Here is a 13,130-nt window from a genome sequence, read left to right as displayed (position 1 = left end):
AATTTGTTCCTTCTTATGATTCATTTCTTGGGCCATTTATTTATTTGATATTCATCTTGGAGACAGTTGAGTTATCATAAACATGGGTTACAAAAAATATAAATAACAATGATGTGAAAGTAAATTAAAGGTACAAAACAAACCTTCACTCACAATCTACAGCTTCTTACATATGGTTCCATGCCTATGTTGTGACAACCAAATGTTTCAACAGTTCTATGTTCCAACAGTCATACAGCTGTCATACCATATTCATTGCATATCCACGGCATTTAACATCTGTTATCATAATACCGGTACGTTTACGACGATTTCTCTAGCCATACTGAATTGACAAATTGTCAACGCATCATTTTCTCCAGTTACATGTTGCTGTTATAGGTTACCCTTGCCACTTCTACTGTGTAACTTTTCTGCCACTCTTGTCCTGCTAAAAGCGTAATATTGTAATTGTAACACGCCGCGGAATTACACGGCGAACGGGCGCCTGGTTGGGAGGGGGTAAAAAATACCGGTAGGAAGAAACACGGCACAATTAACTGCCGCTATGTACATTTATACATCCTCTGATGTTCCTTCCTTTAGTGTCAGTAAATGCATAAAACATAAACCTGCATGAGCATACAAAATGTCATGAGAAAACGGACGTATACTGTCAAGAATTTTCATTTAACTTCTGTCCGTCACAACCGCTATGACGTAACACTTCACTGCTAGCGTAGATATAAAAATGGCGGGAAAATGGCTGCGTACGTTCAATTTTGCCCATTCAGTCGTAGATCCGGGCTATTATGCAACGGTTCTTCACACTTTTACATGATTTGTAGGTCACCAACAGAAATTCAAGATTGTTGTTGAATCATGTTCGTCTTGTGCCGTGAGCATGTGTAATTATGATCTATAAATTTGGCAATGAATGTGACAGTGTGTTCGTCCCACGACGAGCTGCCTACCCCGAAAAAGATACTGAAAACTTTTGGACTTGTTGTCTTCGAATGCATTGTTATCGATGCTTTGTAAATGGTATATTGGACACCTAGATGTCTGAAGTGTGCACAGCTCAGAAATAACTATTGTTGCATGTGTAGATCTCTTTAAGTTCCAGTATTTTTAATCTACCGGTATAAGTCTTGCTACCGGTATTATGCCAATGCATGTTAACATATAGGGTGACATTGCCCCATTTTCTTTTTGCCTTTGCAGATCAAATAGCCTAAAATCTTATTAACCCTTTTTCTTCTGATTATAGCCTACAACAAACGATATCTTTAACTTGTACTTTGTCCTTGTGAGAATTGCAATTGAAGTTTGCACAATTGAGTTCTCCAGTCTAGCTTGACAGCATCAATAGATCCCTTTGTAGAGACCCTCCAAGCAAGGCAGGAGCCTGACCATCACTGTGACAGTACTATTTTTGGTGACAGTTGAAACAAGCAGCAGGGAGAAATTTTAAATGGTTTGAGTGTTTTTCCATGATGTTATAGGGACACAATGCGGTACCAAACACATCTTAAGTTATTTGCATTTCATCAAAGTAGCTTAAGAGTTTTCAGACATCTCAAGATCATCTGTCCCTCTCAAATAACTAAAGGAAATGTCAGAGGAATACATGTAGTTGCCAGTAGATTTAGGAAACCCTGCAATCTATGGTCCATTGACATGTCCAAGACAGCAACATGGTGCTCAGACCTGTAAACAATTCATGATTGTAAATGCATCAGTAGCAGTCATGATTGAAAGGTATATTTCTAAATGCTAACCAATAATTTTCCATTACCGCAGGCTCAAACCACCCCTTCCAACATGGTCATTACAGCAGAGACAGTAGCAACAACAGGCGCCACCAGTCTTGTTTCCAGCACCACTCGTTCAGCCACAACAACCTTGGACAGAACTACTGCTGCAAGTACCCCTAGTGCTCCCACAACCAAAAACATTCAGACCACAAAAGATGCGAGCACAAAAAGCATGGCCAACACTGACACCACCACCATCATCACAACTGCCCCTGCAAGTACCAGTAGTGTTGTCCCTCTGAACATTACAGCACAGACCACACAGGGACAAAACTCTGACAGTAACAGTACGGCCACAACAGTTGGTGAATTTCCCACTGCAAACCCCACAGATGGATCGAGCTCTAACACCGGGGAATTCAGTACCACGGCTGACTCCACCAATGCTGGAGACGTCCCTGGAAACTCCACAGGAAACTCCAACACTACAACAGACACAGGAAGCACGTCAGATCAGACAGTAGTCATCGTTGTGGTAGTGAGCATCATCCTGTTGTTCATGCTGTGCACGGGATTCTGTCTCTTCCTCCTCAGTGTGAGTATTCTATCTGGGCCCAGTGATCGCTTTCTGTAGCGTGTTCGATTTTATTTGTATTCACAGTTAGCTTGATATTTCTGTTAGCTATTCTTCCTGTGGTCCTATATCTATTACTTAACAGACGAGGAAAGTACCAAAGCGTGACACTACATGTATATACATCTATTCATAAGATACATAATGATAACTTTATTGCACAACAATTGTACAAGGTACAAAGTATGGCATATGCATAACCATATGCATACAGCCGCTTGCTTAAGTCACTTGTAGGAATGTCAAAACTAATATTTTCATCTGAAACTTTTACAAAATGCATTTACTAGATTTAGGAATCAAACAGGTGAGGTGGTAAAAGTTTCAATTATGTTTGCGTAACTCTGAACTTTATCAACGACTTGAACACAGTCTTCTGAAGACTATGTTCAATTGATGTATTAAAACTATTTGCAGAGTCATCAAAGACTGTAACCTATATTCTCACTCACTCACTCACTCACTCACTCACGGCCCGTAACCTCAGCGGTTGTAGGGGCTCCTCGACATCCAGTAGCAGTGATCCGTGCCCATCTTGCTCTGTCCTCTGCCCCTCTGATGAGCTGTTCAGTGCTTAGGCCAGTCCATGTCTTAATATTGTCCAGCCACAATATATATTCTATCTATTCTCTATTCTAGGACTGGAGTTGTACGCAGCCCAAAGCCGCAGCAGGAAAACGCAGGGGCTGTTCGTGCAGTTGCCTCCGCTGCTTCTCTCGGCAGGACTTCCGGGACACGTCCGCGTTCTCCCCCTCCAAGTCCGAGTCCCACGAGGCCCTGGAGATGGACATGACTCGCGTGACGGAAGTCGGCAGCTACAACAACACCAGCACCCTGCACTGGTCCACGGGAAACCAACACTCCTTCCACAGGGTACTGCAGCTAACTTTCTTAACCCTTAAACTGCCAGAGTTTCAGCACTATAAAATGCTATCAGTGCCAGGGTTGGCTGCTGACCTCCAAAAAGAACCCCCCGAACAAGGCCGAAGTCCCTAACTTCAGGGGTTCGTTGCTACTACGGGGGAATACGCTATCCCGGATATATCCGGGTGCGACACACAGGACATGTATATGTGTTCGGATATATCCGGGTTTGGCAGTTTAAAGGTTAACCCAGAGTGAAATGCTCAACTGTGTGGGCAGAATATTACTATAATTATATTACTATTATTATCTGATTACCCTTCTGTATCATTATCACATCCTTTTGTGTTAATTTTCTTTATTGCAAGGACAACTATTGATTATCATATTGTCTTGTTAAGAATAGAGGAGGAGGGCATAGCACAAGCTGTTCGCAGTTTTCCCCCTTTTCCTGCACCTGTTTTTATTGCGGGGCTGAATTATGAGGGAGAGACTATGTAGGAAGGGTTTGTCAAGGCAGCCTGTACACAGCACAATGACATCAATACTCAGTGATTGCCCCAGTTGCGGCCATTGAACTCACTGTATATATATGAACCACTTACAGCAGAAAGGAGCCCTTAAATCTTGATGACAGTATAATCATGATAACTATAATTATGATATAATCTTGAAAGCCTTTGAAATCAGCATGATAGTCAGACTAGTTTATATTTTTGGTCAAGTTGTGATTGTTCTTTAATTTTCAATTTTCCTCAGTACATGGCACCCCAAAATCTCGACAATGATGAAGGAAGCTCCTACACAGTAAGATGCTTTTGTCATGTTAGCATGTTGCATGCTGAACTTTGTCAAATGCACTTTGAGTGAATTTGCAAATTCCAAGACTGTCAATTGAATCATTTCATCATTTCACTCAAACTTCTTCCAGATGTAACCATAGTTCACCTGTAAATATTATCTGTGAGGTAGCCTATATCAGCAGCATTTAAAAACGAGATATTTAGGGATATCAATCCGACAGACAGTGGTTTCCAACTGCAGTATTTTGAAATTTGTATAGTTGCAGTTTGAAAGCACGGTCCATTAACTTGGTATCCCGTAATATCGTTTTTAAAAACAATGAATATAGGTTACCCCATGGATAAAGGTGAACTAGCATTAGAAGGAAGTTTGGCAATACATGCTTCCCTTTGTTTTGGTCTCACGCATTTATTTTCTTGATTCTGGGACTGTTGAGCAAGATGAAAATAGCAGGCGAGGAGGAAATGTCGAGAGTTTCCCCTCTGACTCTGTTTTCACACATGTTGAAATTCCACTTCTGCAAAATTTTTTTTTTCTAATCAGAGAACCAACAAAATGGTGTGTTCTAACACTAAATGTATCATTTTTCTGTAGTGTAGACATCTAAAGTTGGTAATTGAACTAAAAGACAAAAAAATGTGTCGCAAAACTGACTTAGTTACCTTAAGCTTTTTTCTTACTTTTCATTTCTTTCTTTAATCCGTCTATCTGTGTGGTGTTGCTTTCTTTGAATTGAAATTAAATTGGCTTCAGTGGGTCCAATCTACACAAGCATATTTGTCAACTTAGCTCCACGCAGTGCAGTTTGCAACAGTAAATAATGCTTGCTTCCATTTGTGTTTGTTCTTTAGACTGGAGATCCAGGAATCAGAAGAAACCCATTGAGAGGGGTCATAGAGATGCTACCAGGTAAATGACTTGTATGTGTTTGACGTCTTTGTTGCCTGTCTCGTTATCACCAAGGGGCATCTTCGTTAGATAGTTTAAAAGAACGCTTGCAGATAGATGTGTAAAGGTTAGGTGACATGTTATCATTGTGTGTGTGTGTGTGTGTGTGTGTGTGTGTGTGTGTGTGTGTGTTTGTGTGTGTGTGTGTGTATGTATGTATATATTATATATAAAGATAAATAGATTCTAGACATAGATATAGCTATAGATAGAACCTTTTTCTTTTTGTTATCAATAAGGCCATATTGATCCAATGATGTGCATTACATCCTATAGGAAATCCAAAACTGATGCGAGTGGCCAATAAAAAAAGTTTTTAAAAAAAGGGGGTCAGGAAGGTTGAACAAATGACTAAATACACAGCAAGTATGGTATACTGCACAATAGATTCTTCATTTTTGGTCTTTCACATCTTCTTCTTTCACCTTGGAATTGGCCTTGGCATTCTATGACATTCATTATGCGTTATTCATTTCTAAATTTTGGCATACATCTTTTTACCAAATTTTGTAGCTGCTTCATATGATTTAGTTTGGTTGAGAACTCATTATTTTTTGGACAGGCAAAAATTGGTGTGTGTCTGGATGTCACACATGTGATTGAATCAACTTGGCCTATATATACAATAATGACATTTTCCTATGTATGTATGTGTGTCTCTAGGTTCTGAAGACCTCATGAGTCAGGTAGACAGTATCTTGTTAATCTCAGAGACATGAATTGTTCAGGCCTTCATGGTTATTTTCTTGAAGCTACCTCCCCATAGTATGAGGCAAATTGTTTTCAAGTTCAATGTTAGAAAAGAGGACAAAATGTTTCAAGCAGACTCAAGGCATAAAACACAGAAACCTGCCGGAAGATTAATGCTAGTTCACCTTTATCCATGGGGTAACCTATGTCCGTTATTTAAAAAAAAAACATTTATATTTATAGAGCATTTAGGTATAACGCTGTTCACCTTTATCCGAGGGTAACCTATATTCGTTGTTTGTAAGAAAAAACGTATTTAGGGATATGAAGTCAACGGGCAGTGGTGTCAAATTGGAACATTTTGAAAATATGGCAAATGTGAAACTACAGTCCACATATCTAATACTCCTAAATGTGCTGTTTTTAAAGACAACGGATAAAGGTCACCCCACAGATAAAGGTGAACTAGCGTTATATCTAGTCGACGGATGGTGGTTTCAAACTGTGCTATTTCAAAATTGTTCTTATTTGAAATTATTGCAGTTTGAAACCAGCGTCCGTCGACTTGATATCACTCAACACCCTGTTTTTAAAAACAATGGATATAGGTTACCCTGCAGATAAAGGTGAACTAGTGTTTAACGACTTTTACTTTGTAGTTTTGTTATACAGTTTCTGAAATACACCTGCTCTATAGTGTCCAATATATCTACTGAGATGATTGATTGAATAGATAAATGAATAGATTAAAATCACAGCGTAAATCCAACACAGATGCAAGCCGCTCCAAGAAGTATTCGGAAGCCATCAACCTGGACATATTTCAGCAGGGCGAGGATGAAACTGGTGAGTGATAGGGGTGGGTTCCAGTAGGGATTACCGGTACAAAACCATTTTTGTACAAAACCATTTTTTTCTTATTGGACCGGTCCAGAAAAAACGGACCTGCCAAAAAACAGTGGACCGGATCTTGGACTGACTAGAAAATGAGTAGATCATATCGGCAGGCATACAAGCATTTTGGGGCTTACTGGTCAAAGAAAATGACAAGAGCGAAGTGAAGGAGACTTGATAGTCATCTTCACCAAGTTTCCAAAGTCAAACTTAGTGTTGTTTACATAAGGATTTTAAAACGCCAATGACATCGGATGCTCCACCAAACGGAATCCTTAGTAGCGAAATGGACCATTCACAAGTTATCACGGGCAATTAGGTCCGAATTCAGGTCCAGACCTCTATATCCGATCCTCTGGACCATACCTGTACCTGAATGTTTTGTACCGGTACCCGCCCCTAGTGAGTGGTGATAAAATGGCAGCAACTAAACACCTTCCTGCTTACCACTTTAGCAGCTGATGCAGGCTGCCACTGCTTCCACTTTCTGTCGTTTTTATCCACCGCTAATACAAAGTGTATCTACAGTAGACTGGTCCTCAACCAACATGCAAGCAATGCTGAAGCCAACCAACACCATTGCTTAGCTCTGACAATGTTATTTCTCCCCGACAATGCTCCTCTGTTCTGACACCCCTATGTAAAGCTAAGGGCACAACCCGCCGTGCATGCAATTTGTCCATACGTTTTTTGGAAGGCCGCGTCTGCCAAGTATTTCTGAAAATGTTTGGCGCATATGGGGGGTACTACGGCATGTCTGCGTGGTCCAAAATCTGTCGGATTCCCTATGAATTCGTACAAAGGCGGTACGTACAACTTACGGATCCCAAAAGATTGCCCACGTTTTGGCACGTAGACAACACGTATAATTGCACAAAGCGGGTTGTGCCCTTAGCTTTAGGGTTAGGAGGTATCAGAACATTGAGGCATAACGGCCACCGTCTGTCACTGGAAATGCAGCACAGTTTCTGTCTTCTATACAGGCACACTAAGCTAGCCAGCTCATCTGGTCACCACCTTCCTGACTGTATTAATCTAGTCATTCCATTCTCTCTTGTAGGTGACGTAGTGCATCAGAATCCTCTTGCTTTTGACTGACGTTTTCTCCAGCTACTGTTTGAAGCTGTCCGACATTAGGTGCTTAGACTGCTTGTGATGTTCTGCTGTCTTCTTTATATTTATGCATTGTTGTCCTGAAGACATCCTTGGTCTCATCTTAATAAGCTCAGGGTTGTCTACAGGTCCTATCCCCCCATCCTGGAATGGAGACTTTCTTGTTGGGATGGGAAAACATTTCACTCCTTCTGTCCAAAAATCCGGACTTTGTGACAAGAAATTGATGAAAATGTATTTTTTCCAAGCTTTCAAACGACAGATTTGTAAGAAAAACTAACAACATTGGCTCCCAACAAATGAGTGGGACAGGAAAAAAAATTAAAACTGCATGCGCGCGCGGCCAGGAGACAGCTTGGTCTGTGTAACACAAACTCTGCTGTCCGGTGTTGTAACTGGCCCCTCCCCGCGGGGGCCGGCAGAAGTTGGGCGGGCTGCTATACGCGAGATTAAATCAAGCTAGCGACAGCCCTGGTGTTTAGTAACGGTGCCCTCCGCCTTGCAGGACGCGACAGTCCGACGGGAGATGAGGTCAGCGAAACGAGTAACCACACCATGGTGACCGAGGTGTCCATCCACACTCACGAGCACAACGAAAGGTCATCGCAGAGGTCAAGCAACAGCGACCAGGCTGCGGGAGGGGGGCAGCAGGAGGTAAGGACATAACGCTAGTTTGGTAAGGACATAACGCTAGTTTGGTAAGGACATAACGCTAGTTTTGTAAGGACATAACACTAGTTTGGTAAGGACATAACGCTAGTTTGGTAAGGACATAATGCTAGTTCACCTTTATCCACCAGATAACCTATGTTTGATCTAAGATCAACAGACAGTCTGCAATATCTAATATTTTGAAAATATAATGCAATTTGAAACCGCTGTCCCTTGACTTCATATCCCTGAACCTCACCTCACCTCACCTCACCGGTCCCATAGCCTCATCGGCCGTAGGGGCAGCAATGCCATCAACGTAGGTTTTCCATCTCCTTCTATGAACCTATATCCCTGAACACCTGATATTTAAAACAACAGATATATGATTCCCTGTGGCCCATGCATGAAGGTGAACTAGCATTGATAGCATAACCAATGTTCCAAAGGCACAGACTTCAGTAGCCTAAGCCCAGCCTTGTTAGCTTAGGTCTGGTCCCGATGGTCACTTATATGTAACCTTGCCTTCAGTCGGTTTAAGGTTGTCTGTCCTTTTCTAGATGGTCTTACCCAGCTTCTGTTTTGGCTTACACTAAATGTTTCAGCTCTGATATATCAATACTGCCCCTTGGCCCTTTTGTTATCCTCTCATTGGACTAGAAAATGAATCTGTATTATTTTCCATACTGAGATTATCTCCAAGCAGAGAAAGTCATGGCGTTTTCTTAACTGTCATGGTCACTGTCAGAGAAATGAAACAGAATATGATAATAAAACCATTTAACCTCCTTGATAAAGCATATGATTTTCTACCCGAATATCTGCTTGGATATTAATAAATCGATGGTCTCTTTATGAATCTGGATTTGAGTGACTCCAAGTTGAAACGGATTTAATATAAATGCAAAAATCTCCTCTATACATGTACAAATTTTCTTCAACATTAAAACGACATCAGCATCTGAGACCTTTCTTCTTCACATGATTTTTTTAATTCGTTTGGCACATATACAAAAATTAAAGCCAAATGATAAATAGAATGAAAGAAAATGTGCAAGGAGGGGACAGAAGCCTATGCACTTTTCATGGTTCCCCTCTAAATAACAATGAAACATAATATACATAGTCAAAGCTAAATAATAACAACAAAACGAAATTAATTGAAACTACACAAAGAAAATCATAACACTGCAAGTCATGAAAAACTAAACATAATCTACAGAATCATAAAGAAATAAGTCGAAGTTATAGAATTATCTGTTAGCAAATACAAAAGGAAATACAAGAAATCAAAGCAAGAGATGCAAACAAATCAAGTGAGAGTAGCACTATAGCCACAATGAATAATACTTAATTTTTTTTATGATTAACCTCTTTTCGTCTCTTCCCTTCCATATCAGCTGGCTGCAGAACAGACTGTACCAAAGAGATCGCAGGGGAGGAAAAGAGGTGTTTACATGAGTGAGTCTGACGTTTCTGATGACAGCAAGAACAGATCCTACAGCCAGAGCGTAGCGGAAGCCATGAGAACATTCGACAGCACTGCTCTGGCACAGTACCACGAAGAGGAAGAGCAAAAAGACCAAATGATGACAACTGAACTTTGAACTTGCTTCTAGGAGTGCAAAAATTCCATGGAATGAAAGAGTATAATGTGGAAAGAAATCGGACATAGAAAAACAAGACACATTTCAGAATCTTACAGAAAATCTAACATTAAAGGACATTGTACCCAAAGGAATTCAATATTTCCAATTGTTAGCCACTGCTGTGAAATAGCACCTTTTACATTGGTTTTAGTACCTTGAATTCGAATATTTTATTTTCAATCCAGTTCGATAGACAGAGGGTTTCTGCAATGTTTTGAGTCCGCAGTTGAAACAATAACGAATAGAACGAAAACCTTAAGAATAAAACCACCACAATTATTTCCAAATTCACAGTATTTGAAGGTTGTCTGACCAAAGTCTAGTATGTATATTGATATTTTGACTTGCTTTTTCCTGCCTTGTTATCATCATATGAGATTCTGTTAATACCAAAAACAATGAACCTTAATGTGGTACTTTCAAGGCCATGTTGACTTGATTATATGGATGAGGTCCTCTGGGTTTGAACCTTATTTCTTATGTTATCATTTTCTGATGTATTTTACGCACACACGCGCACATATATATATAGAGAGAGAGAGAGGGGGGGGGCAACACTTCCTGTATGTACGAATACTTCATATATGTACAAAATATGGTATCTGTTGAATAAGAATATTTCTTGCTTGTGGTGGTTTCTATCAATGATGTTTCTAAACCAACGAAAAGCAGCTGCTATTACTTTAAGTCGACTCACAAGTGGAATGCAGTGTAAAATTCCCGATGTACAGAAAGTGAGAAATGGAAGGAAATGTGATGCAAACTGAAATGGAATCATTAACGAAACAACACTATGGAAGTTTTAAAAATAGAAATAAAAGTAGACGGTAAATGAATGTGGCAATGTTTTTATTTTCATACGTTTGCCCAGAATGAGGTGAGATTAGATTTTTACAGCGTTGTTGTTTTCGTGGCTTAATTAGTCTCTCAAGATACGCGATTGTTTACTCTCCAAGCAGAGGTTAGGCTCCGGCTGTTTTTTAACGTTTTTAGTCGTTTTTATCGGGCTTTCTATTTTGTATTGCATCTTGCTGTGGCAAAACCTAACGTACTTCAAGAAAATGACAAAATAGAAAGCCCGATAAAAAACGACTAAAACAGCCGGAGCCTAACCTCTGCTTGGAAAGTAGCGATTGTTACCAACGGTCTTTTGCGTAACAATATGCTAATGAATTGCTGCAAATAGCATGGAATTTAATGGAACCGAGGAGGTTATATTTAGATATTCTATATGATGGGACGGAACTTTGATAAGAAAGTAAGGAATGGGGTGCAGTTCTCCAGCGTTGTGTTCGTTTGGCTTCTGGTTTGTTCAAGGTCCTCTTGTTTCGTAAGGGATGGAAATATTGATGTCTAATCTTCAGCACCTGCCAATCTACTGGAAAATGTGTACTAGAAGACTACTGGTGGTACAAGGCGAAGAAAACGGATCACTTTAACTATAAGACGCAAATTTTCTGTGGATAGTGCGCGCGGCCAAACAGATATAATACACAAAATGATACAAACAGCAGAAAGAATTAAAAAAATACACCTACAAACACGTCAGAAACAGCCACAGCCGAACCTCTGCTTGGAGAGTAGGAAATACTGAGGTCTGATCTGGCCTTCAACACCCGCTAATCAACGGGAAAATGTGTAAGCTTCAAGCAGATCCTACGGTAGCATGAGATGCTATCCAAAGCTGGCAGAGGAGTGAAGCCAGCCTAGGAGTGTATATGCTACCGGTGCCCGTCTGACTCCCCGTGGCCAGCTTTGATACTATCTTTTGGCACCGTAGGATCTGCTTGGAGATTAGAACATGTGTACAAGAACATTACTGCTGGTTAAGGTTTCTTCACATGAGAGCAAGAATGAGCCGGAATGCCTTTAGAATGAAAATTCTTTTCTACACCTTGGGATTCGTTACTGTAGAAATTCTCACCGCATTTCAGATATTTGTGCCCCTTCTTTTGGCTGGCCCGAAACTTTTTGACATACTAAAAACTTTCGATGTGTATTTGAAGTGGAGAAATATCGTACGGCATTCAAAGTGTATTCTTAGTTATTTTAACTACTGTATTCTAACTGCTGTATGACCGCATTCTACGGCATTCCAACATTACTAGAAACTTTCTTATTTCATTCGATGGAGAACCGAAACGGCAAGCCACTTTGAATCTTGCCAGAATGTAGCCAAAAGAATATCTGGAATGCAGTGAGAATTTTCTAGAACACACTACAACTCCCAGGAATAATTTTCATTCTGACGGCATTTTGGCTGATTCCTTCTCGTGTGATGAGGATATTAGGTCTATTTGGAATTCCCACCCGAATGTGGCACGAATTTTGCAAATACGTACTTCATCCCGGCTGGTTTTGCTTGATTCAGTGTGAAGGCCCTATAAAAGGTGAAGGAAATGGATCACCTAAATGACGCAAAACCAACCTAGATTAACTTATTTTTAAAGAAAATTAGTCTGCCACCCACAGAAAAACAAATCGCACCACCTGATAACGCCACGTCACCTCTTGAAAAACGCAAATGCGGAGTTTACTGTATGTCATCAGACTAATTAAGGTATTTTTCGCAGTTTGGGACTGCGCGGCGGCTGTATGCACAGTACGGTCCACATGCCCGAGCGAGCAGAGCCAACCCGGTCCCTTTCCCTGGGCCCCTGCAGTGGCCGAGCCAGTAGGCCGCTGCCCCAACCCCCTCCTGTCCATCAGCTGAACGACGCTCCCAGAATGCGGCAGGAGGGGCACGGAACTTCTTCCGACACGTGCGAAGAAGCCGAGAGAGTGTACTACACAATCAGGGACGAAGATCTGCCGCCGTCTTTACACGGGGCGAGGCGGCAGCAGGCGTCACCCCAGGCGGGCGTTAAAACAAGCGGGCCGCCGCCCCAACCCCCTCCTCACTCTGCAAACAAAGGTTCGGCTCCGACTGTTTTTTACATTTTTGGGGGGGGGGGGGGGGGGCGATGTTGTCGGGCTTTCGTTTTTTGCATAAATGGCCAGTAAATGCTAGTTTTCTCTTAACCCTTGTCCTGCTGGCATTTTTTGTTGTTGCAAATTTAGACCCCCTAAGCTGGATGACTAATCAGATCAGTTAAACTTGACTTTGCTGTGCTGCCGCTGGACTTTCCCACTTGATGCGATTGCTGT

The 13,130-nt window shown here is 41.1% G+C and overlaps 1 protein-coding gene across 4 annotated transcripts; it reads left to right on the top strand.

Annotated features, from left to right (window-relative positions):
- The first annotated feature begins 1,820 nt into the window (after positions 1–1,820).
- LOC118426422 lies at positions 1,821–10,815 on the top strand. Of its 4 annotated transcripts, XM_035835800.1 has the most exons (8): positions 1,821–2,331; positions 3,010–3,243; positions 3,994–4,041; positions 4,890–4,947; positions 6,451–6,522; positions 8,189–8,337; positions 9,735–9,980; positions 10,112–10,815. In XM_035835800.1, exons 1-7 carry the CDS (start codon positions 1,969–1,971, stop codon positions 9,939–9,941), a joined length of 1,131 nt encoding a protein of 376 aa, XP_035691693.1. In that variant the 5' UTR covers positions 1,821–1,968; the 3' UTR covers positions 9,942–9,980; positions 10,112–10,815. The 4 variants fall into 4 exon arrangements, with proteins under 4 accessions (XP_035691693.1, XP_035691700.1, XP_035691708.1 ...); XM_035835807.1 differs by lacking the exon at positions 3,994–4,041; XM_035835815.1 differs by lacking the exon at positions 6,451–6,522.
- The last annotated feature ends 2,315 nt before the right edge of the window (positions 10,816–13,130 follow it).

Source organism: Branchiostoma floridae, chromosome 1, assembly GCF_000003815.2.
Source record: "Branchiostoma floridae strain S238N-H82 chromosome 1, Bfl_VNyyK, whole genome shotgun sequence".
NCBI lineage: Eukaryota > Metazoa > Chordata > Leptocardii > Amphioxiformes > Branchiostomatidae > Branchiostoma > Branchiostoma floridae.
The sequence above is the reverse complement of the archived record's forward strand: the minus strand, read 5'-3'. Positions and strand labels throughout refer to the sequence as shown.